General features: G+C 53.5%; 2 protein-coding genes across 3 annotated transcripts; both read left to right on the forward strand.

Moving 5' to 3' along the window:
• Positions 1 to 707: 707 nt before the first annotated feature.
• On the forward strand, positions 708 to 6,665 carry PGLS (6-phosphogluconolactonase). The gene is made up of 5 exons (XM_060144717.1): positions 708 to 1,066; positions 4,638 to 4,745; positions 5,203 to 5,304; positions 5,606 to 5,746; positions 6,307 to 6,665. Exons 1-5 carry the CDS (start codon positions 779 to 781, stop codon positions 6,442 to 6,444), a joined length of 777 nt encoding a protein of 258 aa, XP_060000700.1. The 5' UTR covers positions 708 to 778; the 3' UTR covers positions 6,445 to 6,665.
• Positions 6,666 to 9,760: 3,095 nt separating this feature from the next.
• NIBAN3 (niban apoptosis regulator 3) lies at positions 9,761 to 27,132 on the forward strand. Of its 2 annotated transcripts, XM_060144725.1 has the most exons (15): positions 9,761 to 9,836; positions 11,140 to 11,270; positions 14,252 to 14,377; positions 15,006 to 15,120; positions 16,985 to 17,152; positions 17,753 to 17,868; positions 17,952 to 18,056; positions 18,279 to 18,441; positions 19,054 to 19,244; positions 20,693 to 20,851; positions 21,899 to 22,015; positions 22,096 to 22,203; positions 23,002 to 23,113; positions 25,158 to 25,241; positions 26,732 to 27,132. In XM_060144725.1, exons 1-15 carry the CDS (start codon positions 9,782 to 9,784, stop codon positions 26,794 to 26,796), a joined length of 1,815 nt encoding a protein of 604 aa, XP_060000708.1. In that variant the 5' UTR covers positions 9,761 to 9,781; the 3' UTR covers positions 26,797 to 27,132. The 2 variants fall into 2 exon arrangements, with proteins under 2 accessions (XP_060000708.1, XP_060000707.1); XM_060144724.1 differs by lacking the exon at positions 22,096 to 22,203 and having other exon boundaries at positions 9,782 to 9,836.
• Positions 27,133 to 27,641: the final 509 nt, after the last annotated feature.

Below are 27,641 nucleotides of genomic sequence, written 5' to 3' on the forward strand. Positions count from 1 at the left end.
CTATGCAAATCTCATTGCACTTACTACACTCTCCTAAACTCTCTGCTTCTGAGACGTGGTCCAGCTGCTTGACCCACCAGGCCTCCTGCCCCTTCCAGTCCTCCCTGCCCATGTTATTTCCTGAATATTCTATCTTATCAGCCAAGGCCCATTTGCCTCAGTCTGGGAGCTTCTCCAGGCAAGAGCCAAGGGTGGAGGACTCTCTGAGTCCTCAGAGAGACACAGAGGTCTCCAGAGAGAAAATGCAGGAGCAATTCAACAAGTGTATTTTCAGCCCCTACACTGTGCCATAATTCAGGGGGCTTTGGAGGATTCGGTGAACATAACAAATATCCCTGTCCTCATCAAGTCTATATTTTAATTAAAGAGAGAGACGACAAATACCAGCAAGACAAACATAAGTTCAGGAATGCAAAGTCCACCAAAATGCGCCCTCCTCCAGGAAATCGCCTCCCTCCACCCGACCCCAGGTCCCCTTCTTCCCGAGCCTGGAAGCTTTGAGCTCCCTTCTCGGGCCCCGCCCTGATACCGGGAGGTTGAGCGCAACTGCACCTGCTCCGCCTGCCGCAGCCCAGGAAAGAGTTCGATGAGCGCGCAAAGAATCAATGAGCGCCGCCGGACCGGCTGCCCCACCCCGCCGGGATTTCACTTGTGGGACTGCGCATGTGCTATAAGCAGCCGCCCAAAGGCACCGAGAGCTGTGTACCAGGACCAGGCTTCGCGCAGGCGCACTGGCGGCTGCCGGGAGGGCTTCCGCCTCCCTGCTGCCGCCGTCGCCATGGCCGCGCCGGCCCCCGGCCTCATCTCGGTCTTCTCGAGCTCGCAAGAGCTGGGCGCGTCGCTGGCACAACTGGTGGCGCAGCAGGCAGCGTGCTGCCTGGCGGGGGCCCGCGCCCGCTTCACGCTCGGCCTGTCAGGCGGCAGCCTCGTCTCGATGTTGGCCCGCGAGCTGCCCACCGCCGCTGCCCCCGCCGGGCCCGCCAGCCTCGCGCGCTGGACGCTGGGCTTCTGCGACGAGCGGCTCGTGCCCTTCGAGCACGCCGAGAGCACGTACGGCCTCTACCGGGTGAGAGCTACGGGGGCCGCCGGGGGTCACGTCGAGAGGGCCGCACCCATTGCCTGAACCCGGCTACGGGGGCCACCGGGGGTCACTTCGAGAAGGCCGCGCCCACCGCCTGAACCAGGCTACGGGGGTATTGCAGGGTCACACCGTGCCCTCTGCCTCTATCTGGACTGGATCCGGGAATGGTCTGCTGGGTGCCCTGAGGTCCCATCTGGGCTGCACCTCCACTGCCACCCGGGTGGAAAGTGGGGACCTTGAAGCCTCTCTTGATGCTTTATCCGGTAGCCAGGTAGAGGGAATGGCATGGGCAAAGGCGTGGAGGTGAAACAGAGTGGTCCGTTCCAGGGACCTAGAGAAGGTCAGGCGCCGCAGGCTCGTAGCGTGCAAAGGCAGTTAGGGAAGAGCCCCCTAGGAGGGATCTGGTGTGGAACCTGGGCCTCGGATTCCCCATCTGTAACCTGGACGAGTTCTCGGTGGTCTCCACACAGCTTGTGGCGCTGATGACTCCGTGACTGGTTATCTTTGGCCTGGGGCCCCAGACTCCTATAGAATCAGGGGACCCCCTGCCCGCCGTTTTACAAGCAGGAAAACTGAGGCTTGGAGGATCTTTGGTCTGAGCTGGGTGCCTACGCCTCCCCCACAGCCCCCCGCGTCTCAGTCAACTCTTCTTGCCATGGATGGAGGAGGAAAACCCACCCAGGGAAGTGTGGGAGGTGCAGGTTTGGCCAGAAGGCTCAGGTCGCTCAGGTCCTGGATGTGTTAAGTTCTCTTCACAAAGAAGTTTGAGGTGATGGGTTTTTGTTTGTTTTGTTTGTTTTGGTAATAAGCAGGAAGGTTTACTGATTACCAAGCGCTTTATCCATCATCTCATGAAACCCCACAATAGCCTATGAGGTGGGGGCTGTTAGTACCTCCATTTCATAGATGGAGAAACTGAGGCCAGAAGAGGAGAGTCACCTGGTAACCAGTGAGGGAGCCGGGGTATGAACCTGCCTGGCCCAGCCCCCCAGATAGCACCTGGGACCCATAGCAGGGACAGGGGCCACCCTTCAGTCTGCTTTCCTGTGTGTCTTCCCCCAGAGCCTAATTTAAAAGTGGGCTCTTGTTTCTTTTTACTTTGCGTGACTTTGAAAGACTTTTAATTAGAAAAGCCGTACTTGCTCAAGTAACAGAATTCTAACAGAACCGTCAAAGAGAAAGTTGCACGGATATTCAATGCGTGTCCATGTATCCAGCACTAGGGACAGGTCCCTCGCAGGGCTCATTGTGGGGCAAGGGGTACCAACACACAGGGCAATAAATAAGGGAAATCCACCCTGAGCCATAACGTAATGCAGTTTGGACAAAAGATAGTAGTGTAAGATGAAAGAAAGTGCCAGGGAAGAGGGGGGAGCATCTTTCAGCCAGGATGGTGGGCACTGGGGGGCTCTGAGGAGGTGACGTTTGGGCTGTGACCAGAAGGTGTGAGGAGCCCGCCACTGGGGAGCTGGGGCAGAGGGTAGAGTAGAGGCAAAAGCTGTGCGGTGGGAACAAACGTGGGGCGAGGATTTGCTTCTGCCAGTTTCCCCGTGAGGGGAATCATATTAGTTCCCTGGGCCTGCCGTAACAAAGTACCACCAAATGGGTAGCTTAAAACAACAGGCGTTGATTCACAGTTCTAGAGGCCAGAAGTCCAAAATCAAGGTGTTTTCAGCAGAGCTATGCTCCCTCCAAAGGCTCTAGGGCAGGAGGCTTCCTTGCCTCTTGCAGTTTCTGGTGGCTCCAGGCGTTTCTTGACTTGTGGCTGCATCACTCCAACCTCTACCTCTGTTTCTACATCATCTTCTCCTCTGATTTTCTCTTTGTGTCCTCCTCTTATAAGGACAGCAGTCATTGGATTTAGGGCCCATCCTAATGCACTGACTTCATCTTAACTAATGACAACTGCAAAGACCCTCTTTCTAAATAACTGAGGTTCTGGGTAGACATGAATTTGGGGGGGCCACTAAGCGACCTGGTATAGGGATGCAGAGGTATTCCTCTCCTTGAGGATGGACCGCCACCTTGGGGCTCTCTAAGCATGAATGGCTCACCCTGTTCTATGGGCCTTCTGCTGTCCAGGCTGGGGGGATTAGCTGGGGCCACGTTCCCGGGGATGGTTCCTCAGCACCTACAAAGTGTTTAGAGAGAGCCCACCCGATCAACCAGCAGTTCCACTTCCAGGAACCTGCCCAACCGATGCCCAGCCTTGGGCTCCCTGGAAGCCCAAACTGAGGAGGAGGGAATGGCTCTGACCCTGTGGGGGAGGGTAGCTAAGGAGGGGACTCAGGTGACAGAAATGGGGCACCCGTGCTCCATCCGGCTTTGCTCAGTACAATCCCCAAGGGTGTGTATAGATGGGGACCTTGGACAAAGCAGGTCTTTCCAACGATGGATCTGATCGTGCCCCTCCCCAGCTCATACACCCTCCTTGGCTCCCCATTACCCTCAACACAGAGCCCACACTCAGGCCAGCATTCAGGGGGGTCAGCGCCATAAGGTCTGGCGGGTTTGTCCCATGTCCCTGCCGCCTTCCCCCACTGCTCCAAAAACTGTATTGTTTACCTGCTTTTACTCTGTGGTTCAGCTCAGCATTGCCTCGGCTGAGCTAGTCCCTGCCTAAAAGGAGGCACTGGGGTGGGGGTTGCCAGCATCCATCCCAGGGCAGATCCAAGGCCCTGGGGCTCATCTCCATGGGCGAGGGCTAGAGCCCTCTGCCTTGCGGGAGGCCTGATTCCAGGTGCTTCTGCATTAAACCCACGCATACTAGGTTGGGGTGCCTGCTATGTGCTGGGCACGCTCACCCCGTAGTGGCAGCCCAGAAGACAAATCAGTGCTTTTCACAATTATATGTCATGCCACCAGGCAGCACTACGGGGGAGGTGCAGGCAGGGGTGGCTGCTCAGACGAGGCAGCTTGAGGGATGTGTAAGTTTCCCAGGCAGGGTCAGCAGCTGGTGTACCCACTGAGGCAGGAAGGTCAGCAGGGCCTCGTGGAGGGCAGAGAGGAGCTAGGTTTTATCCTGAAGGCCAAAGGACCCTGGGGGTTTGTTTGTTTGTTTGTTTGTTTACTTTTATTGGAGTATAATTGCTTTACAGTGTTGTGTTAGTTTCCGCTGCACAGCGAAGTGAATCAGCTATAAGTACACATATATCCCCTCTTTTTTAGATTTCCTTCCCATTTAGGTCACCACAGAGCACTGAGTTCCCTGTGCTATACAGGAGGTTCTCATTAGTTATCTATTTTATACATAGTAGCGTGTATGTGTCAATCCCAATCTCCCAATTCATCCCACACCCCCCTTTCCCCACCCTGGGGGTTTAGAAACAGGGCTGTGGTATGGCCAAACAGGTGCAGGCTGGAGCCGGGAGGCCCCCAAGCACCATGGACTTGAAAGACCCCTGGCAGAATGCCACTGGGATCCTCACTCACACGGGAAGTGGGTATAATGACAGTCAGTCCTCACCTGGAGGATCCAGGTAGTCATAGGTGCAGGTCCCATGCCACCACAAACTGTGTGTTTCTGTTGGTGACACTGTGCCTCCGTCTGCTGCAGACCCACCTGCTCTCCAGGCTGCCGATCCCCGACAGCCAGGTGATCACTGTTAACCCCGAGCTGCCCGTGGAGGAGGCAGCTGAGGACTATGCCAAGAAGCTGAGACAGGTGAGTCCCTCGGAGTAGCTGCAGCAAGACCTCCTCCATCCGATGGCCTCTCCCAGAGTGCCGGAGCCGCCCTGCTGGGGGCACTGTGTGCTCAGCACTGGCAGAAATTCTCCCTGGGGGCAGTCAGCAAACCCAGCCTCACCCTGCAGAGCCCCCTTTGAGGATCCCCCCTCTGAGAGGCCACAGCCCTGCCCTGGGGGACCCCAAAGGTGGCCTGGTCTCTGACACCCTGGTAGTGGGCCTGGGTCTTCAAATCTTGGGGACAGTTGTATACCCACACTGTCAGCCAGGTGGACAGTGAAATGTGGAACCTTGTAGATTAGAGTTCCTTTTTTTGCAGGTGAGACTGAGCATTTCTCACTGGGTTACAGCGACCTGTTTTTCTGACAACTGTTTCTTTGTGTCCTCTGCACCCTTCCCTCACAACTTCTTGGGACTGTCTTCTTTCCTCACCCAGGCATTCCAAGGGGACTCCATCCCGGTGTTTGACCTGCTGATTCTGGGTGTGGGTCCCGATGGCCACACCTGCTCACTCTTCCCAGACCACCCCCTCCTGCAGGTGAGCACACCCACGAAGGCCCTGCTCATGTCTGAGCCCCAGCCTCTGCCATCTGGGGCTTCCAGAGCGCTGGAAGGTGCCTACAGCGTGGTGTGAGTCAGCCTCTGCCAACAGGCATGCCCGCTGGGCTTGACCCTTCTGAGCCTCAGTTCACCCACCTTAAAACAGGAACCTTAAATCAAGTACCACGGGATTAGTAGGGCGGGATGGAACGATGGATGGACAGTGCTTGGCATGTGTGAGTACTCAAGAGGTCAAGTGACATTGTCTGCCTGTCTCTACCTTGGGCCTCCCTCCCCAGGAGCGGGAGAAGATTGTGGCCCCCATCAGCGACTCCCCGAAGCCACCTCCACAGCGCGTGACCCTCACACTTCCCGTGCTGAATGCAGCTCGAACTATCATCTTTGTGGCAACTGGAGAAGGCAAGGCAGCTGTTCTGAAGGTAACAGCTGAGGGCCCCCTTCCCAAGAAGGTTGTAGGCATAGAATATGGCCCTAGACACTACTGTGCTGAAAGCACCAGATCCCAGTATATTTCAATAATTCTTGGGTTGAAGGGGAGATGAAAACTGCAAATACAGGGTAGTTAGGAGTTAACAATTATGAAATGAAATGGATGAGATGAGGCCAAAACTGCTCAGAGGTAAATTCGTAGCACTTAATGCATATACATATATATTTAATTGTTAAATAAAAAACAATTGAAATAAAGAAATCAAGCACTTTAGAAAGCTGCTTTTGCCCTGTAACAGCAGAGCTGAGTAGTTGTAACAGAGACGGGGTGTGATCTGCAGAGCCGAAATAGTGACTCTCTGGTCTTTGTAGAAGAGGTGTGCTGACCCCCATATTAAACAGTCACATGATAAAAAGGAAGAGACCCCATCCCTCCTGATTGCTTGAAGCTAGGACATCCGGGATGGGCGATATCACCACTTGAGGGTAGGAGAGGTCCAAGGGTGCTGGGGTGTGGGCAGGGTCCCACGCTCCTGCCCTCTCCACACAGCGCATTTTGGAGGACAAGGAGGAAAACCCGCTCCCCGCCGCCCTGGTCCAGCCCCGCACTGGGAAACTTTGCTGGTTCCTGGACGAGGCAGCAGCCCGACTCCTGACTGTGCCCTTCGAGAAGCATTCCACTTTGTAACTGGTGCCGAGATGCTACAGCTGGGACCACGCACAGCCCGATGGGCCGGGATCTTCCCAGTCTGGGCCCCGCTGCCAGCCCACTCCAGGCTTCATTTTAGAAAAGCCGAGTGGTGCCACTGGAAGCCGATAGGGTCTGGCCACCAGCCCTGCCCAGGGGCTCAGCCCATGGGCCGTGGCTCTGGGTGACTCAGTTATTAAAAGGAACATCTCTTTGAAGTCTCCGCTGTCTCGTGGTCCTTGGTGGGCAGTGGGACTGTTGGTCCCCGGGTGGAGGGCCTGACCTGCAGCCCTCATCCCAGCACGTGGAGGGCAGGGAAGGGCCCCCTGGATGAGTGTCCTGGGGCTGCCATAGTGGAGTACCACAAACCAGGTGGCTTCGAACAACTGAAATTTATTGTCTCACAGTTCATGAGGCCAGGAGTCTAAAATCAAGGTGTCAGGAAGGTTACATCCTTCTGGAGGCTCTGCAGGAGAATCTATCCCAGGTCTCTCTCCTGGTAGCTGCAGGCAATTCTTGGCCTTCCTTAGCTTGTAGATACATCACTCATCTCTGCCTCTTTTGTCACATGGTCTTCTCTTTGTGTGTTTCTCTGTGTCCTGTCCTCCTTTTTTTTTTTTTGTCTGTTCTTTTGTTTGTTTTCTTGGCCATGCCACTCGACTTGCAGGATCTCAGTTCCCAGAGCAGGGATTGAACCCGGGCCACGGCAGTGGAAGCCCAGAATCCTAACCATCAGGCCACCAGGGAGCTCCCTCTTGTCCTCTTCTTTTTTTTTTATAGATAAGATTTTTAAAAATATTTACTTTATTTATTATCATTTATCTTTGGCTGCATTAGGTCTTCGTTGCTGTGCATGGGCTTTCTCTAGTTGTGGCAAGCGGGGCCTACTCTTTGTTGGGGTGCATGGGCTTCTCATTGCAGTGGCTTCTCTTTTTGCGGAGCATGGGCTGTAGGCGTGCAGGCTTCAGTAGTTGTGGTGCGCAGGCTCAGTAGTTGTGGCTTGCGGGCTTAGTTACTCTGCGGCATGTGGGATCTTCCTGGACCAGGGCTCGAACCCGTGTCCCCCTGCATTGGCAGGCGGATTCTTAACCACTGCGCCACCAGGGAAGCCCTCCCTCCTGTCGTCTTCTAATAAGGACACCTGTCATTGGATATAGGACCACCCTAAATCCAGGCTGAGCTCATCTCAAGATCCTTAACTCATTTTGTCTGTAAAGATGTCTATTCCAAATAAGATCACATTCTGAGGTTCCAGGGGTTAGGATGTGGACATATTCTTTTTTTAAAACTGTGTTAAAATACACATAAAATTTACCATCTTAACCATTTTTAAGTGTACAGTTCAGTGGTATTAAATACATTTACAGTTTTAAGCAGCCATTACCATCATCCGTCCCCATAACTCTTTTCATCTTGTAAATCTGAAACTCTGTACTTATTAAACACTAACTCCCCATGCTCCCCTCTCCCCGGCCCTGGCAACCACCATACTATTTTCTGTCTCTATGATTTTCACTACTATTAAGTGCCTCGTGTAATTGGGATCATACAGTATTTGCCTTTTTGTGACGGGCTTATTTCACTCTGCATAATGTCCTCCAGGTTCATCCATGTTGTAGTGTGTGTGAACTTCCTTCCTCTTTAAGATATGATGTACCACAGTTTACTTATCCACTCACCGGTCAGTGGACAGTTGGGTTGCTTCTGTGTTTTAGCTATTGTAAATAATGCTGCTGTGAACACGGGTGGATGAATCTCTCTTCGAGAGCCTACTTTCAGTTCTTTTGGATATACGTCCAGAAGTGGAATTGCTGGGTCATAGCGCATATGGTAGTTCTATTTTTAATTTTCGGAGGAGCCTCCGTACTGTTTTCCACAGCAGTTGTATCATTTTACATTCCCATCAACAGTGCCCAAGGGTTCCAATTCCTCCTTATCCTCGCTAACACTTGTTTTCTGTTTTTCGTTTGTTTTTTTTTGTTTTTTGTGGAACGTGGGCCTCTCACTGTTGCGGTCTCTCCTGTTGCGGAGCACAGGCTCTGGACGCGCGGGCTCAGCGGCCATGGCTCACGGGCCCAGCCACTCCGCGGCATGTGGGATCTTCCCGGACTGGGGCACGAACCCGTGTCCCCTGCATCGGCAGGCGGACTCTCAACCACTGCGCCACCAGGGAAGCCCCTGTTTTCTGTTTTTTGATAGTGACCTGTGGACATATCCTTTTGGGGGACACAGTTCAATCCCCTGCCCCACTCACTCGGCTGAGCTCCCGTTGCACACCCAGGGCCAGTCGTGACCTCTGCACCTGGCCATGCTGCAGTCCTGTTCAGAGCCTTGAATGCTCCGAGGTGCTGCTGCTTTGCGTCAGGACTGCAGCATTGGCCCAGAGTGCGTCTGCTCATGTCCCACCCATCAGCTCTGCCCGGCTCCAGGGACCAGGGGAGGCTGGTGGGAGAGGCACGTGGGAATTGAAACCTTAAAGGTGAAACCACAGAAAGCGAAGTTTCCTTCAACGTCTTGTCTGGGTTGATCACTCAGATGTGAGAGTGAGGAAGTGGGGCGGGGCTGAGCGGAAACAGATTGAGAAAAGCAGAGTAGAGGGTTGGAAGGAAAGCAGCCTGGCCGTGCTTGGGCAACAGCAGGTGCCACTAGTGGGAAGACCCAACTAATCCTATCCAGTCCAGGGCTTTGTGCGCCGATAGAGAATGGACTGGCAAAGCAGGAACCAAAGGGAAACAGCCCACGAGTCCACGGCACAGCAGCGGCTCCCCACCCGCTCCCACGACCCCGGCACTGACCCCAGGGGCCCGGGGTGTCAGTCCGCTTCTGTCTTCCCAGCCTGGTGCTGGGCCTGGGCTGGATCCTCTTGGGATCCAGAGTCACCCGGCAAGGGGTAGGTACAGGATTTAGCTGCCCCATCTCTGCCCAGCCCCCCTTCCCTGCCACCCCACACCAACTGCTCTCAGGTCCTGCCAGATATCTGCCCTGCATCCGTCCTCCGAGGCCAGCTAGGACTTTTGTCTCCCACGACCCCGTGCCCCCCCAACCCGGGGCAGCCCCTACAGAAACCACCAGTTTAGGGCACTTTGCCACAGGGGAACTGGGAGGACACAGGTGCAGGGTGGGGTGGGGCAAGGGGCGGGGTGGGGTGGGGAGCAGGCATCCCACACCACACCAGGACCATGCTCTGGCTTCTGACCCCAGGCACTGGTCTCTGCAGCATCCAGGCCCCTCAGGTCACCTTGCTCCCAGGGTGCCCCTGAGCTGAGGAACTGGGGGGTTGTGGGGAGGAGGGGGGTGTTTACTTCACTTTCAGGGGAGCCCAGGACACAGTAGCAGGATGGGTGGGCGGCCCTCGAGCCCCTTGGACAAGCGACAGCAGCAGCACCTGAGGGGTGAGTGGACTGGGATAGAGCGAGATTTTGGCGGGTGGGGTTTAGGGCTGGGTTGTCAGGTACACAGGATGACCTATTAATGTGAATCCTAGAGAGGCAATGAATACTTTTTTTAGTATAAGTCTGTCCCAAATTTTGCAAGAGGGCATACGTATGCTAAAAATGTATTCGTTATTTACCTGAAATTCAAATTTAATTGGCGTCATATACTTTTATTTGGTAAATCTGGTAAACCTACTCAGGGCATGGGTTTGGGGTGGAGGGCATAGGGCCAGGTGGGAAGTGCCCCAAACCCAGCCAGATCTTGTGGGATGATCCTCCCAGGTGGGCAAGGACCAGTAGGCCCCTCAGTGTGGACCCCCAGGGACTAAGTCACAGTTCTTGATTTGAGACAAAGAAGGGCCAGTGTCCTCCATCCTCCACACACACAGTTGAGCACTTACGGTGTGCTGGGCACTGGGGATATGGAGGGGGGGCTCATGATCTAGACTAAGAAACAAGGCCAAGTTGTCATTACGTGAATGGATTCAATAAGCTACTCTGCAAAGTGTTGGAATTTTCTTTTTCTGTAGTGGCTTAAACGAGATAAAGGTTTGTTTCTCTCTCCTATAGAGGGGAACAGTGGCAGGCAGCCTGATAAAAGTCAGACAACCCGTCCCCTTCCATATTATGGTTCTAACATGCGTGGCTTCTGTGCCTGAGGTCACCTCATGACTCAGAATGGCTGCTGAAGCTCCAGTCATCGGATCCACATTCCAGGCAGCAAGATAGATGTGTTTTACACACAGTCAAGTGCACACATATTAGGGGAACAGCTTGAAGAACTTTAACACTTGTGTAATCACCTCCTAGATCAGGATACAGAATACTTCTATCACCCCAGAAAGTTCACTTGTGCTGGGTGACGTTTTTAAAAGATTTTGAAAATCTCCCCCAGTAAGGGGCAGACGGAAACTTTCAGGTACAATTGATCTGTTCTTTATCTGGGTCACGGTGATGGTGTCACGGGTGTGTACATGTGTCAAACTCATTCATTTCTATGCTTTATACATTTAAGGTGTGTTGTACATCGTTTATAAATTAATCCTGAATCCTTTAACTCCCCCACCCCCCACCAACCCCCATGTGGATAAAAACAGGCAATGGAGGGTTAAGGGTGAATGGAATTGGAGCATGTCTTCTGGGGCAACTTTGGGGTGTGGATAGGAATCCGTAAGTGGCTTCTCTGCCTGTTCTGCCCCCACCTACGGCAGGTTGAGGGGGGACCTGATTCAGCCACTTCACCATCCTTTTGTCCCTGCAGGCCAGGTAGACACCTTGCTGAGGAACTTCCTGCCCTGCTACCGCGGGCAGCTGGCAGCCTCGGTCCTGTGGCAGATCTCCCGAGAGCTGGGCCCCCAGGAGCCAGCCGGATGCCAGCTGCTGCACAGCAAAGTGGGTGCCGCAAAGGGGGAGGGGGTGCAGAGTGGGTGAGGCTGGGGAGGCCGTTCGTTCGTTTGAGGGTCCCTCCTCACACCTTTGTCCTTGCTGGTGCCACGACCTGGGGTGACTATTAAAAATTCATTCTGGGACTTCCCTGGTGGTGCAGTGGTTAAGACTCCGAGCTCCCAATGCAGGGGGCCTGGGTTCGATCCCTGGTCAGGGAACTAGATCCCATATGCATGCTACAACTAAGGAGCCCGCCTGCCACAACTAAGACCCGGCGCAACCAAATAAAAATATATATATAATATATAAAATAATAATAAATGCTTAAAATTTGCTTTTAATTCATTCATTTTTTGTTTTCTGGCCATGCTGCGTGGCATGCCGGATCTTAGTTCCCTGACCAGGGATCGAACCCGCACCCCCTGCAGTGGAAGCGTGGAGTCTTAACTACTGGACCACCAGGGATGTCCCCAAAATTCATTCTTCGAGCAAACATTCACTGGGCATTTACCGCGTGCCACACCCCTGGCTGGATGCTGGGGACACAGTAGTGACTGAGACAGATCCCGCTTTGCCCTCCGGGGCTCACAGTCTAATTGGGGGAAATGACCAGTTTGTTGTCAAGTTAACATATCATGATGCAGGATAACTTCTGACAGGTGCTAGGAAGACAAAATGAAGGGCGGTGTTGGGGGCTGGAAGCTGGGGTGTAGGAAGTCCTTCTGAGCTGAGACATAAAGGATGGGAAGGAGCCAGACCTGAAGCCCAGAGTGGGAGGGCATTCTAGGCAGAGGGCACAGGCAATGCAAAAGCTCTGAAGTTGGAAAAGGTGTGGCCTGGCTGAGTGCATCACCCAAGGGCACAGCATGCCCACTGGACGCCCAAGCCTTTGCATGTGCCACCCTCCCCATTCTATCCCATACTTCGTCTGCTACTTCTTCCAAGAAGCCTTCCTTGACTACTGTTACCCCCACCTGAGTCGGGCACCTCCTCTGGAACCCCTGTCTGTCTGCTCCTCCGACGCAGCCCGGGCTCACACGTCTGCCACCTCCATCTGTCTGCTTTGTGAGGACAGGGTCCAAGCCTTATTTCCCCTTCCGCCTGACCCCATTGTGCCCACATGGTGCCTTCACTTAGTAGGGGCTCAGGAAGGGCTTATCGATGGAACAAAATAGCCTGGAGCTGCCCAGCCCCAGCTCCAAAGGTCTCCTGAGCTGGCAAATGGTGTCCAGGATCTCCATGTGCCCTGTACAACTTAGTTCTCACTAGCCCAGGGGATGGGTCTTTGACCAATGAGGAAACCAAGGCACAGAGAGGTGAAGTGACCTGACTGAGGTCACACTGCCAGCAAGATGCAGAGGCGAGATTTGAACCCAGAGCCCAGACTCCTTACAAGGGATACTGGGTCCCCTGTCCCGATCAGGGCTCTGAGATTTCCTCTCTTGGACACCCCTTCTCCCAGCTGTGCCTGCCCTGGGGTGGGGGCTCTGTGGCACCATGGACAGAGCCCCCTGCCACCTGGGACTCCCCCTGTCCCGCTTGGGGCATCATGGGGCCTGGGCATCGCCTCCACCTGCACCTTCTGTCTCCTGCTGGTCCCAACCCCCTGGGCCAGGGAACAGCTGACGTTGGGGTTCAAGCAGCGTGGAGGGATTTCCCCTCGCTTCAGTTGAAACATTTTCTTTAATACTAGTTTTATCTACTTGCATTATGTATATCATTTCTATTATAACATTTTAACACTATTACTATGAAAAATCTCAGACTTAGGAAGAGAGATGGAGAATCATTTAATAAACCTCTGAGTTCCCACTACCCGCTGAAGAATCAGAACATCACAAATGCTGTTTATTTAGTCATCAGATATTTACCGAGCACCAACTGTGTAGCAGGAGCTACTCTGGGACCATTGGTGAAACAAACGCACACAATTCAGGTGGCCAGGAAGTGAGAAGAGGGACAAAGAAAACGAAACAAGGTGATGTCCCATCTTGCCTGAGGGAGGGGTCTGTGGGCAGAGGCCTGGCCATTTCTCATAACGTTAAACTACACCTGAAAAAAAAAACAAAAATAAAAAAACTACACCTGCTCCATGACCTAGCAATCCCACCTGTATCAGTTAGCTATGCTGTGTAAAAATACAGCACCAAATCAGTGCTTCAAACAACACGTTTGTCATCTCAGTTACCGTGGGTCAGGAATCTAGATGGGGCTTTGCTGGGTCCTTTCTTTCAGGGTCTCTCACAGGCTGCGATCAAGATGTTGGCCAGGGCTGGGGTCTCATCTGAGGCTCAACTGGGGAAGGGTCCACTTGCAAGTAAATAGGAGATAACAAAAGTGTCTGCCTCAGTTCATATTTGGAAGTGCAGGCTGTGAGCGTGCTTGATAAAGAATATAACACCACACCAGCAGGGCCCAAGCACCTGTACAGTAAGTCCCCTACATATGAACCTTCAAGTTGCAAACTTTCAAAGATGTGAATGGGCGTTCCATCAGCGTCAGGCGTGAGTGAAACTGCAGCTTGCCCTCCGTCTCCTGTTGCTGACGATCCTTCAGCTCTACCATCTCCCACCTCCTCCCTCTCCTCCAGTCAGTAACTCTTCTTGCCTGTTCACTCGATGCCAGCCCTGTATGCCAGCTGTTGTACTGTACTACTGTACTTTTCAAGGGACTCTACTGCAAGATTAAAAATGTTTTATTTTTTTTTGTGTGTTTGTTTTTTATGTATTATTTGTGTGAAAAGTATTATAAACCTATTACGGTACAGTACTATATAGCCGATGGTGTTAGTTGGGATACCTAGGCTAACTTTGTTGGACTTACGAACAAATTGGACTTACAGACTTGCTCTCGGAACGGAACTCATTTGTATGTAGGGGACTTACTGTACTTGGTGGCACCTGGGACACAGGAGGAGCTGTCCAGCTGGTCTGGACACCGGGACACTGGCCCATGTTCTTGACATCCGCCCGCCCCTCCTCCCACAGAAGCTGCCCCGAGTCCGGGAGCACCGAGGGCCCCTGACCCAGCTGCAGGGCCACCCACCTCAGTGGCAGCCAATCTTCTGTGTCCTGCGTGGGGACGGCCGCCTGGAGTGGTTCAGGCACAGGGAGGTGAGTGAGTGGCCTGCAGCCCATCTACCTCTGGCGTCTCCATCCCACCCTCCCCAGTGTGAGTTTGGGGTCCAGTTCCCAGCATATCCCCCCTCCTTTCTTCAGTCATCAAGTAGGGCCAGCCTGTAAGCTTGGTCCTGGGTGGGCGAACATCTCCTGCTGTGCCAGGTGGATAAACTGAGGCCCAGGCCAGGGGTAGGGGCTCACTCATGGTCATCAGCAGAGCTGAGGTTGAAACCATGCAAGGCCTTTGCACATGCCGCCTGTGCCCTGCTTTCCAACTGAGGAATTCAGGCAGGTCACTTGTCTCTCTGGGATTCAGTTTTCACCTCTGTGAAATGGGATGATGATGGTCTACGCCACATGGGGCTGTAAGGATTCAATGGGTTAGTCCTCATATAGCACTTGGGACTGGCCTAGCACACAGCAGGTGCTGGGTGCTCCACTATGGGGAAGGGAAGGAAGGAGGGATTGAGGGAGGGGTGGACAGAAGGAGGGAGGGTGGAGGCAGGGAGGTAGGGTGGAGGATTTCCCCAGTTAACCCAAAACCTTCCCCTGATCCCACACTGGGATATGGAAGCCACAGTTTAGACTTGTCCCGAAACGGTTCTTTGGATGCCTTTTGCAGGAATATGAAAATGGGGACCGTCCCCTGGGCTCCGTGGTCCTGACAGGGTACACAGTCCTGACTTCCCAGAGTGAATATCTCCACCTGTTGGATACTCTCTGCCCAGAACCCTCAGGTAAGACTCCCGGGGACCCCAAGAGCAGGTTTCTCTACTTCAGCACTGTTGACACTGGGGCCAGATCATTCTTTGCAGTGGGGGCCACCATGTGCTTCACAGGTTGCTGAACGGTATCCCTCGCCTCCACCCACCAGATGCCAGTAGCACTCTGCATCCCAAGAGCGACAACCAAGTATATCTCCAGACATTGCCAAGTGTCCCTGGGGGCAGCATTGCCTCTGGGTGAGCAGCCTCGCTCTAGAAAGAGAAACACCCATTCTTGTCAGGGTGAAGGAGTTAGGTCACCGGACCAGAATCAAAGCAGCAAAGGGTAAAAACGATAAAATATGGTGTCAGTAAGCATGTGGGGAGATGGACAGTGGTGGGCAGGAAAATTGCACAGACTTGTTACAGCGTGTAATTGGTCCGTCCAGTGTTTCCAGGATGGTTCTCCTCCCTTCCCCTTCCTCCCCTTCCTCTTCCTCCTCTTTCTCTCTCTGAATAGGTAAGGAGCAGCGTAAGTGGGCTGGCATGCATCTGATGAGGGCCTGCATCATCTCCTTGAATCTGCCCAGGAGGCAGCCCCATCACTAACCACCCCATTTTACAGAGGGGGACACTGAGGCCAAGGGCCGTCACACAGTTAGTAAGGGACAGAGCCAGAACTTACACCTTTTGCTTCACTGCAGAGCTATCCTGCTGTTTAATCATGCGAAGATGTAGCAACAAGAACCATCTGCAGAAATGCTGATGATGTCGAAAACATGGGAATCCACCCACATACGCATCCTTTGGGGTTGATTAAATAAATTACAGCCGACCCTCAGGAAGGAAAGCTGTGCAGCCTCTGAAGGTGTCCCAGACATATGCAGGAGCCCAAAGGCCAGTTATAAACCAGAAAACTCCACATTGTTAAAAAACAAAAGCACGTCATACAGCTTTGTGCAGATTTTAAAATCTGGAATAATGTCCCCCAAACTGTTAACAGCTATTATCATCTCTGGGGGCTGCTATCGAAGGGCTGGATGAAAAGGGACGTCCACCTTTTTCTGCATTATTATTTCTAAATTTATTTTGGCTGCATTGGGTCTTCGTTGCTTTGTGCAGGCTTTCTCTAGGTGCGGCGAGCGGGGTCTGCTCTTTGCTGCAGTGTGTGGGCTCTAGGCGCGCGAGCTTCAGTAATTGTGGCGCGTGGGCTTAGTAGTTGTGGCTCGCAGGCTCTAGAGCGCAGGCTCGGTAGTTGTGGCGCATGGGCTTTGTTGCTCCGCGGCATGTGGGATCTTCCCGGACCAGAGCTCGAACCCGTGTCCCCTGCATTGGCAGGCGGATTCTTAACCACTGCACCACCTGGGAAGCCCTTTCTGCATTATTGCATTTTACTGCAGTCTGTATGTATCACTCTGGAAATCTGAACAAACCACTGAGGATTTGGGAGACTCCAATTTAATTCATCAAAATAAATTCACTCATTTTTGTCCTCCCAACAGTTCTAGGTCATTGGTATCACTTTTTAGCCCATTTTGCAGGTAGGAAAACTGAGGTTTTTTCAGGGAGATGAAAATCTGTGCAAAGAGCTAGAAAATGGTCTGGCCAGGTTTGAACCTGGGCCTAGCTGACTCCAGCACCCCACAGCAAGCAGGGCTCAGACCACATGCCAGCTAGGAGAGATTGTTGGTGGCTGCCTAGGGCTGCTGTGTTAAGCATGTTGCTGAGGCTGGGAAACAGTGCTGGGATGGATTGCTGATGTCTGCCCTGGGCACACCTCGTCCTGGGACTGAGCTGAAGTAAGGGTTCTCTACACATTTCATGGTTATTGTCTCCTAGTGAATGAATGATTTTAGAGTGAATGAATGAATGAAGATGCGACCTCCTCTGCTTTCAGGACACCATGCACAGGAAGAGCCTGACCCCCTCTTGGAAATGCCTGTCAGTTTCCCCCTGTTCCTGCAGCACCCCTTCCGCCGGCACCTCTGTTTCTCTGCAGCCACAGCGGAGGTGCAGCGTGCCTGGAGGCTAGCCCTGCAGGGCGGCATCCGGCTTCGAGGCACAGGTGGGTCCTGGGAAAGGGCAGGCAGTGGTGGAGCACAGAGTCTGGAGTCGGAGGGTTCCGCTCCTGCTGGCTGTGGGATCCTCTCCAAGCCTCAGTTTCCTTATTTATAAAATGGATCGTGGGGGAGGACAGAGGGGAAACAGGCAGTTGTGCATGGCCCGGGCTGTAATGAGGGCACAGCACCATGGGAGCTTAGCCTGGGGGTTCAGGGAGGGGATGTCCAAACTGGGGCCTAAAAAAGATGAGGGGCCAGCCAGGTGAAGAAGAGGAGTTAGGACTGACACATCTGGGCAGGTTGTTGACTGAACAAACGTACCTAACTGGAGAGGCAACTGGAGACCGCAGTGGGATCTGGGCTGTGACTGCCTGCCCGGGATGCCTTTTCCAAAATGGTACACAGGCCCCTTATGGGCTGGTGATAAACGTAGGGGAGCGTGTTCCCGGCGGAGGGCACTCCTTTGCGCAGAGGTCTGGAAGTGGGTGAGTCTTAGCTGTTTGGGACCTGGCGAGGAGGCGGAGGGCTTCCTTCTCAGGCGATGGGGAGCCAGGCAGCCTGAGAGCAGGGCAGGGGTGGACGGGCACTGAGGAGCCGCCCCTCAGTCCTGCAGCGAAGTCAAGCCCCAGCCGCCCGTGCCTTCCTGGACGCCATACGGCTCTACCGGCAGCAGCAAGGCCACTTTGGCGACGACGACGTGACCCTAGGCTCGGACGCCGAGGTCAGTGCCGCGCAAGGCCGCACCCGGGACCCCCCTGACCCCTTCTCGGCCCACCGAAGCACCCATGGTCACCTCTCCCGCAGGTGCTGACTGCGGTACTGATGCGGGAGCTGCTGCCTGCGCTGCGAGCCCAGACCCTGCCCGGCCTGCGGGGGGCCGGCCGCGCTCGGGCCTGGGCCTGGGCCAAGGTACGCATGCGGTGGCGGAGGTGGGGCAGGGACACGCGGGAGGCCGCGGATGGGGATAGGAGCCGGACCTGGGTGCTCAGCTTCGCCCTCCCTGCGACTGTCGCCCAACCTCTCCGCCCATCTCTGTGCGTCTGTCTTCTCTCTGTCCTCCTACTCTCGCCCCATCTCGTCTCTCTACCGCGTCCCTGGCCCGTGTGGGGTCCCCTCGGCTGATCTGGGCAGCTACTGGACGCCGTCCACGCTGCAGTCCTGGCCGGGGCCTCCACTGGGCTCCGCGCCTTCCAGCCCGAAAAGGAGGAGCTGCTCGCCGCCCTGGAGAAGACTATCCGCCCAGACGTAGATCAGATGCTGAAGTTGCGGGAGCGCGTGTTAGGGAGGCTGCAGGGTGAGGTCCGGGGGCGTGGCCTGGATGTGAGGGGCGGGGCCGGGAGCCTGAGAGGAAGAAGGGGAACAGCTTGGGTGTAAGGGAAGGGGCCCAAGGTCTGGGACCCGGTGGAGGTAGGGCCGGAGAAGAAAAGGGTGGAGCCTAAGTGGGAAAATGGGCGAGGCCTTGATGCTTTGGTGGTGAGACTAGGTCTCTAGGCGGGGTCAGGAGGGAGGGCGGGTGCTTGGGAGGCGGGAAGGCCAGGGATGGAGCTGGTGAGCCCGGAGACCAAGACTGGGTGGGGAGAGGGGCAGAGGCGTTGGCGGTATCAGGCCTGAGTCCAGTTGTGGGTTGTCCAGTCAGACAGCGGAGATAGCTCTCACTCAGCTCAGTAACAAAGAGAACAGAGTTGGAATCTTAACTCTGCCTCTGTGTGCAACTTTGAGCCGATCCCCATGGCACTTGGCCTCGGTTTTCTATTCTGTATAATGGGGTAGAGGAGGGGGCTCAAAGTCAGCGCTCCTGTCTACCTCACCCTGTTGAGCCCATGGCCTCACTCCGTCCCCCCCCCCCACCTCCCAATTTGCGGAGCACCTCGAGGAGGAGATCCAGGCCAGTGTCTTCCACTCACAGCCAACGTCCAGGGTCCCCTCGAGTCGTGCCTGCGCAGGAAGGTGGATGCGCAGCTGCCCCGGGTCACGCAGACGCTGCTGAGCACCGTGGAAGCTGAACTCACGGCAGTGCAGACCCTCCTAACCCAGGGCATGGACCGCCTGTCCCGCCACCTGCGTGGGAGCCCCTCCAGCACCCGGCTGCGGAAGGAGGTGAGGTCCAGTGGGTCGTGTTTCATCGGGCCTATGGGCAGTGTGTTAACTTTATAGAAGAGTTGCATGCACCTTGAATCTTTCTTGTTTGAAAACCTTCTCTTAAAAATCTCTGAACTTTCTTCTAAGCTGCATTTTACTTACGGTGGTCCACTATGCTATGGTCACTGGGGCGCGGTTTATAACATGGGGGGAAGGAGTAAGATGACAAGATTAGCATTTTAGTAACATCAATCTGGAGTCACCTTCCCTACAAATTGTTCCTCCTCCCATTGCCTTGTTTGGCCACAGCCCACCCCATTCCCTGGGACAGAATTCTGCAACACGCAGGTCAGCTCTTTTCTTCTGATATTAAATGAGAGCATACTCTGTGCCAAGAAACCTTCCACTCGTTAAGTGTCTGTTGACCTTTAAAATGAAACAGCCAGTTATTTTATCAGCAGAACATTTTGGGAAGGGAGGTTAGCATGAGAATTGCAATTCGGGACGTGCAAGCTATGGCAAAACCAGAGGCAAGTCTGGCAAACGAAGGGGAGGAACATTACTTTATAGAGAAGAAGGAAAAAATTGGGAGGGGCAGCTCTCAAGGAAAGTCCATTGAAGAAAAGCGAGAGTTCAGGGTGGTGACAGTTTCTCATTGGCTGAGTGGTGGTAGTTTCTCATTGGTTGGGGCTGTTACTGCATAAGGAGAAAATCTTTCTCCTGCTGGAGTGGTAAAGTAGTAACCTTCTTCCAGTTTGGGGTCTGCAGAGGGCAAGGAGTGGCAGTGCACGAGAGCGCCCCCCCCGCCCCTTTCAGGGCTTAATGATTTCATATTTATTTATTTAGCCACGCAACTTGTGGGATCTCAGTTCCCCGGCCAGGGATTGAACCTGGGCCACCGCAGTGAAAGCTCCGAATCCTAACCACTAGACTAACAGGGAACTCCCATGACTTTATTTTAAATGAGGTTTCCCTTTATTAATCTTCACATCTCCATTTCATAATCACCTCCTCCAGGAACTTTCCCTGGTCCTTTCTGCATCTGCAGCTGCGCGTGCTTCCCTCCTCACAGGAGTATTAACTCACCACTACCGTTGTTTGTCTACACTCTGTCTCCTCCAACTTTTCTGTGAGCAGTTTGAGGGCAAATACCACTTTGGATTATTGCACTTCTGCAGCCGCAGGATCCAGCGCAAAGAGAACATCAGGTGGGACAAGGGCTGAGTGTGCCCATTTCCCCTCAGCCACGCCAGCACCACATGTTATCACTGGTTTCAAGTTTTACCATTTTATGTCCATCACACCATACCTCACAGTTACTTTTATTATGCATTATTTTGGTGACAACTGAGGCGGGATGTGTTTCCATTTGTGTTTCTCCTTCGATGAACTGTCTATGAGGTCCTTAGCCTTGCTCTTCCATGGGCTGGTGGTATTTTTCTTACCTGACTGCTATGGGAACACAGGTTTACTCATTTGGGGAGATGCCATGGGACCCAGAGCTGATGCAGACCTGCTACCGAGAGGCGGAGCGGAGCCGGGGGCGCCTGGGGCAGCTGGCAGAACCATTTGGCTTCTTTGGAACTCAGAGCCTGGTGTTTGGGGCCCAGGATCTCGCACAGCAGGTAAGGGTGAGTGGGAGGCTGGGAGGAAGTGAGGCAAGGATGGCAGCCTCCAATGAGTAGGTGCCGAGTGTGTGCCAGGGAGACCACGATGACCCAGACAGACCTGGCCCTCCCTCGCTGGACTCCCCAGTGTCATGCAGACATGAGCTCATGACCAGGCAGGCAGTAATCACACATGATGGACAGGGCTGTGATGGGGACACACAAGGTGCTACGGGAACCCTGAGGAGGCACCTGATCCATCTCCAGGGTTGGGAAGGCTTCCAGGAGGAGAGGACTGCCAGGCTGGGGCAGCTGGGGGAGGAATGGGAATGGGGCATGTGCTGGGTGGAGGGAACAGTGTGGATAAGCCCTGGGAGGTGTGAGAGCGTGTCCACATTTGGGGAAAGTGAAGCAGTTTAGAGACATTGGCTTGTAGATTTCAAGGGAGGGCATAGATGTGGGAGATATGCCAGCGAGGTTGGGGGGCAGGTGGATCAGGGCCTTGAGTTTGGGGTTCCGGGGGCTGGGCTCTGTCCAAGGGCAACAGGAGTCACAGCAGGTGTGTGAGCAGGGGAGGGGCATGGCCAGATTCAAGGTTTTTTAGAAAGCCCTGCCTGCCCTGGGGAGCAGGGGCTGTCGGGGGCAGAAGTGGAGGAGGCAGGGAGGAGGTCTGAGCCAGAATGGGTCGGTGGAGAGGAGCAGGGTGTGTTTTGAAAGCCAAGGGGTTGGGACGTGCTAATGGACATGGTGAGTGAAAGAGACGGGGACTGAGAAGACCCAGTGCTGCGCGGCATGGTTGTTCAGTTTGTACACTGCACAAGGGTGCTCAGCCAAGGAGCCTGGACTGTGGACAGCTCTCTGACCCCCATGCTGGGCATCCTGGCACTGAATGGATGATCCCCGAGTCCTGAGAGGAAGAGAGTGCTGTTTCTTGGGACAAGAAGGAGGTTGGAGGGAAGTAGTTGGTCAGGGCGGGCTGGATGCTGAGGAGGGTTCAACCGAGCAGGCGTAGGGCCCAGAAAGAGCATGGGTTCCCAGGGTTCATCCCAGCATCTCTTCCCACAGCTCATGGCTGACGCCGTGGCTACCTTCCTGCAGCTGGCTGACCAATGTCTGACCACGGCTCTGGACTGTGACCAGGCTGCCCAGCAGCTGGAGAAAGTCAGGGGGCGCGTGCTGAAGGTGAGGTCTGCGGGGAGGGCATGGCAGCGGGCCTGGGTGCTCGGGTGGTTGTGAGACCAGTTGCCGTGTGTGTCATGCAGAAATTCCAGTCGGATAGTGGCTCAGCGCGGAGGCGGTTCATCCATGGCTGGCTGCTCTGCATCTTCTTGCCCTTCGTGTTGAGCCAGCTGGAGCTGAGCTGCAAAGCGGTGAGCTGATGGGGGACGGGTCCTATAGAGCAACCAAGCGTCTTTCTGTAAGGCTCATAGAGCCACCTTGATGATTAGAGACTTTTGTTCCCTGAGCCCAGGGGCTGGGTTGGATGGCTCTTCTGGGACTTCATGATGCCCTCTGCTTCTCCCATGACAATGCTGTGTCTGCAGAGCTGGCATGGGGTCCCATGCATCACATATCAGCAGGTGGTACAGGCTTCAGAGAAGGGAGGAGGCAGAGGGGGAGTGTATGTGTGTGTATGGTGAGGGTGCTGAGTGGTTAGGGGGGCTGTCTCTGAGAAGATGATGCTTGAGAAGCAGTGAACTAAAGGCATGAGCCATGTCCTGGGGAAGAGTATTCCAGGCAGAGGGTACAGCATGTGCAAAGGTCCTGAGGTAGGTCTGTGCCTGGTGTGTTGGAGAAACAGAGAATAGGCAAGTGTGGCTGGAGCTTACCAAACAATGGGGTAGGAAGTAGACGAGGGGAGAGGTCCCAGGGGCCTTGCTACGCAGGCTTAGGGGCACCATGAAGGGGTCTGCATCAGGGGTCAGGCAGGAAGTGACTGTGAGGGGTCCCAGCAGAAACACCTGTATTATTCCCATTGAGGTGTGATGTGCTTTGTTTCACCAGTTCTCACAACAACCCGAGGGAATAATGAGTCAAGGAGTCCATTTTAAAGATGAGGAAACTGAGGCCCAGGTTTTCCTAGCTAATCAGTGACAGAGCTGGGGCTCAAACCCATGTCACACAGAGCCCACCCCTCCAGCCCAGCCCCTCACCTGCCTCGGTTACAGGAGCTGCCTGAGTTCGAAGGGGACGTCCTTGCTGTGGGCAGCCCTGCTCTGACCATTGAGGGTATTTATGAGGATGTCATCCGGGGGGTCCTGCTGCAGAGGATCAATCGAGGTGAGCCCCACCCCTTATGGCTCAGGGGAGCCTGGTGACCCCTGGCTGTGTATACTGAGCCCTACCAGGGTCCCCATCGCCTCTCACTACCTGTGAACACTAATCCTTTGACTAAGGACCAGGACTGGGACAGAGGGGGTCTGGGGTGGGCGAGCCTAGAGGGGCAGTGATGGAAGCTCCCTGAAGGAGGGGGCATTGGAGTGGGGCTGTGACGGATATGCAGGAGTTCTTAGGATGAGAGAAGGGAGGCAAAATTTAAAAACTGGGGATAGACATTTACATTTACTCATTCAACAACCTCTCCATGTTTTATTCTGGGCTGGCATTGAGCCCTCGAGAGTACGTGGACTTGGGGTAGGCCTCTTAGGATTTCCTGGGCTGGAAGGAGGCTCCTGACTGTCTCTTCTCCCTCCTGCCTTGTCTGTTCCTTCCTGACCCAATGCCTATGACTGCTGAGACGTGTACTAACAGGGGAATGAGCAATGTGTAATGGTTATTCAGGGAATGTCACAGCTGACACAGAAGGAAGGAGAGGAGGCTGCAGGCTGCCAGGGCAGACGTGCAGGGCCTTGAATGACAGGCAGAGGAGTTTAGACATTTTGTGGCAGGCAATAGGGAGCCACGGAGGGTGTGTGAGCAAGAGGGCAACAGTGGCTAGACTGGAAGCCAGGGAGGAGGCTGAGGGCCTGGTCCTGGGGGGCAAAGGATGGACTCGAGCAGGGGCAGCAACCAAGGGGACGGAGCCCAGGCATGAGGATGAGACGGAAGTCAGAGGTTGTTGTTGGCCTGGGGTGTCACTGGGTGCATGGGAGGGACCACAACTCTGGGGATGGTGTAGAGAGAAAGGAGAGGAGTCCCAAAGAGCCTGGATTTGAAGGACACAAAGAGGAAGAAGGGATGCAGAAGGAGTAGTCAGAGAGGTGGGAGAAACCCAGAGATAGCAGTGTTCTGGGAGCCAGGAAGTAAGGGTGAGAAGTGTCCTTGAGGCCAAACAAAAAGAACCGAGTTCCTTTAGAATAGGGGCCATTTTAAATGGAAAAAGACTAACCTCTGATTGGAAAAAATTTTTCAGAAACAGGTTTCCATTCCTAGAAGTTCTACATGTACTGAAGGTGGGGTGGGGGTGGGGTGTTTCCATCCTCAGTTGATTTGTGATGTCTGCTTGAAGCATTGTGCTGGAAGGTGGGGTAGGTAGCATCCAGGCTCAGTGAAGGTGTGGGGATCGGCTAGCAATGTCTGCCATGGGCACAGGTGTGGAGAGAGGCTCATGTGAGCCACTTGTTTAGGGTTCCTGGTTGAGACATTTCTTCCATGCTTTGCCCTCTTGTGGCCTCTCTGGGAAAATTCATGGAAGCCCTGGGATTCTGGGGCTTATCCAGGTGTATCCAGGGGTTTATCTCTTTATTTTTATTTATTTATTTATTTTTGCGGTACACGGGCCTCTCACTGTTGTGGCCTCTCCCATTGTGGAGCACTTATTTTTATTTATTTATTTATTTTTGCGGTACACGGGCCTCTCACTGTTGTGGCCTCTCCCATTGTGGAGCACAGGCTCCGGAAGCGCAGGCTCAGCGGCCATGGCTCACGGGCCCAGCCGCTCCACGGCATGTGGGATCTTCCCAGACCGGGGCACAAACCCGTGTCCCCTGCATCGGCAGGCGGACTCTCAACCACTGCGCCACCAGGGAAGCCCTATCTCTTTATTTTATTTTTAAATTTATTTATTTTTGGCTGCATTGGGTCTTCGTTGCTGCATGCAGGCCCTCCCTAGTTGTGGCAAGCAGGGGCCACTCCTTGCTGCAGTGTGTGGGCCCCTCACTGTGGTGGCTTCTCCTGCTGTGGAGCGTGGGCTCCAGGCGCGTGGGCTTCAGTAGTTGTGGCACGCAGCCTCTAGAGTGCAGGATCAGCAGCTGAGGCACGCGGGCCCAGCTGCTCCACTGCATGTGGGATCCTCCCAGACCAGGGCTTGAACCTGTGTCCCCTGCATTGGCAGGCAGACTCTCAACCACTGCGCAACCAGGGAAGTCTCTATCTCTTATTTTAGAATTGAAAAAAGCCCTTGGTGCCAGCAACATGTCCTGCACTCTGGATGGCTGCTCGGAGCTTCCATGGGACCAAGGAGAAACAGGTGGGGACCTCACAGGTTCTTGGCCCATGCCAGTGAATTGCCAGGGTCGGGGGGCCTGTGTGGGGTATACAAGAGGATTGTGAGTGTGGGTTCCGGGATGGAACAGTATGCACCTTGTCTCCTGACTTGGCCAGGTTGGCCAAGCTCATGGTGAACTAGGGCGATGGGGAGCCAAGGAGTGTGCCTGAGTGTCAGAGGTATCCTCTGACATGCATATGAATTTGTGTCCCATCTCTTCTTGCCAGACCTCTATAGGGCCTCTCCCAACGGCTACCAGTTCCCAGCACTGGTGGGGGAGATAGTGGTGATGGGAGCCTTGGGTTCACCTTAACAATGGGTGCATGGAGCTGTGCTCAGGGCCAGGGCAGCCTGGCCTCCTACTATAGGACCCTACAGAGACCTCCTTGTTGCAGCAGTAAATGTGTGTAGGGCTGAGGCTGTCACTGCTGGTGGTGCAGGGATCCTGAACTCCATCCCTAAGACGGAAATGTTTCATGGGGACTTCCCTGAAATGGGACAGAAAGCAACTGGTCCAACTAGAAGCGGACCAGCGGGCAAGATGTTTATAATCTGGATGTTCAGGACCCAGGGCAGATGCAGGTATTCTGGAGCAGCTCTCAGCTCCTCAGCCCCCTTGGGTATCATTGTTATGAGAGCTTTGTGAATCCACCCAGCTAAGCAGCTCCCACATTCTTCACCCACAGAAACTCTGAGATAATAAACGTGTATAGTTTTCAGTGGCTAACTTTGGGGGTCATTTGTTATGTGGCAATAGCTAACTAATACACTCCCTAGCTGATTGGGGGCAGCATCTCCTAGTCAATTGCTGCAGATAAACTGATGAATATCCACACTCACTGGGATACATGAAGATTAAATAATCTTAGAAAGACTTCTGGGTGTCATAATATTTGGGGATTTGCAACTGGGGATGAAGGATTGTGGATGGGCTCCTTAATCTATTTAACCAGAATCTAATTGATGATGGGGTTTTGCTTCTAATCTTTTGCACTAACAGCTAACACCATAGTGAACGACCTTTTACATACTTTTCGTGCAAGGGGGTAAATCCCCCAAGGTGAAATCTCAGGGTTTAGAGCATGCATGTTTGTCATTTCAATAGCAGTCTTGAGAGTGCTCTCCATCAGAGTGGTCTCACCTGGTGCCCACTCATCTGTGTGGAGGTGGCCCATTTCCCCACAGGCTGTCAGCCGACTTGGGATTTCCCAGATCTTCTGGGTAAAAAATGTGGTCTTGGCATCATTTTAATGAGCATGTCTTATTGGGGATAAGGTGGAGAGTCTTCTCATGTGTTTAGGAGCTTCTCTGTGAACCTCCATTTCTCTCTGTGGCCCACTTATCTTCTGGGTGCTTTTGCATTTCTATTAAATTATTCTCGCTAAGCTTCCAATTACTGGGTATTTATTATGTGCCAGGCATTTGATGTGTCCAAATGTTTTGGCATCCTTATGACACTTTCCATTTTACAGATGTGGAAACTGAGGCTCAGAGAGGCACTTGCTCCAGGCAACCAGGCTCCAGCACCGAGGTCTAGCCACTCTGCCCACTGCCTCCTCCAGGGACGTTCCAGAGCTGAAGCTTTGCCCACATTCATCGTCATTCTCAATGGATAAATGTCTACTAGTGGAATTTCTGAGTCAAAGCATATGTACCAGTTCAAGGCTTGTATAATCCCCACACCTCTGCCTTACTCCACTCCAGAAAGGCTATGCCTTTTAACACTCTCACCAGCAGCATTTATACGTATTCTCTTTTCCAAACACTAGGAATTTTCATAAAAGGAAAAACTGCCAGTTTGATAGACACACACACAGAGTGCATTGTTTTATTTAAAATTTCTTTGATGACTACATTGAACCTGAAAATATGTTTATTGACCATTAATATGTTTGTGTGTTTCTTATTTATTTATTTATTTTTGGCTTTGTCGGATCTTAGTTGTGCCATGCGGGATCTTTTGTTGTGGCGCGCAGGTTTCTCTCTAGTTGTGGCGTCAGGGTTTTCTGTCTCTAGTTGAGGCGCCTGGGCTTATTTGCCCTGTGGCATGTGGGACCTTAGTTCCCCAACCAGGGAACGAACCCGTGTCCCTTGCATTGGAAGATGGATTCTTTACCACTGTGTTTCTGTGTTTTCCTTTCTTTTCTTTTCTTTTTTACTGAATTGCCTGTTCATAGCTTTTACCTACTTTTCTCTTCAGGAGAATTTATATTTTTCTTAATGATCTCTAATAACTCTTTGTATATTAAGGAGAGTAACACTTTCTGATACGCCACAGATTTTTTTTTCAGCTTGCTGTGGGCCTTTGGGTTTGTTTACTTGCTCCAAATTCTTACCTTAGTATCAAGTTTCCCAGCTTAGAGCTTTTACTGCCTTCCTCTG

This window comes from Lagenorhynchus albirostris, chromosome 3, assembly GCF_949774975.1.
Source record: "Lagenorhynchus albirostris chromosome 3, mLagAlb1.1, whole genome shotgun sequence".
Classification (NCBI taxonomy): Eukaryota; Metazoa; Chordata; class Mammalia; order Artiodactyla; family Delphinidae; genus Lagenorhynchus; species Lagenorhynchus albirostris.

What these genes read in the sequence shown, in the direction of transcription:
- PGLS (XM_060144717.1), top strand. Translation starts at nt 779, where the DNA reads ATGGCCGCGCCGGCCCCCGGCCTCATCTCGGTCTTCTCGAGCTCGCAA. An exon ending in ATGCCAAGAAGCTGAGACAG is followed by an intron (nt 4,746 to 5,202) that starts GTGAGTCCCTCG and finishes TTCCTCACCCAG; the next exon opens with GCATTCCAAGGGGACTCCAT. An exon ending in CAGACCACCCCCTCCTGCAG is followed by an intron (nt 5,305 to 5,605) that starts GTGAGCACACCC and finishes CTCCCTCCCCAG; the next exon opens with GAGCGGGAGAAGATTGTGGC.
- NIBAN3 (XM_060144725.1), top strand. Translation starts at nt 9,782, where the DNA reads ATGGGTGGGCGGCCCTCGAGCCCCTTGGACAAGCGACAGCAGCAGCAC. An exon ending in AGTGGTTCAGGCACAGGGAG is followed by an intron (nt 14,378 to 15,005) that starts GTGAGTGAGTGG and finishes TGCCTTTTGCAG; the next exon opens with GAATATGAAAATGGGGACCG. An exon ending in TCAGGGGGCGCGTGCTGAAG is followed by an intron (nt 22,016 to 22,095) that starts GTGAGGTCTGCG and finishes TGTGTCATGCAG; the next exon opens with AAATTCCAGTCGGATAGTGG.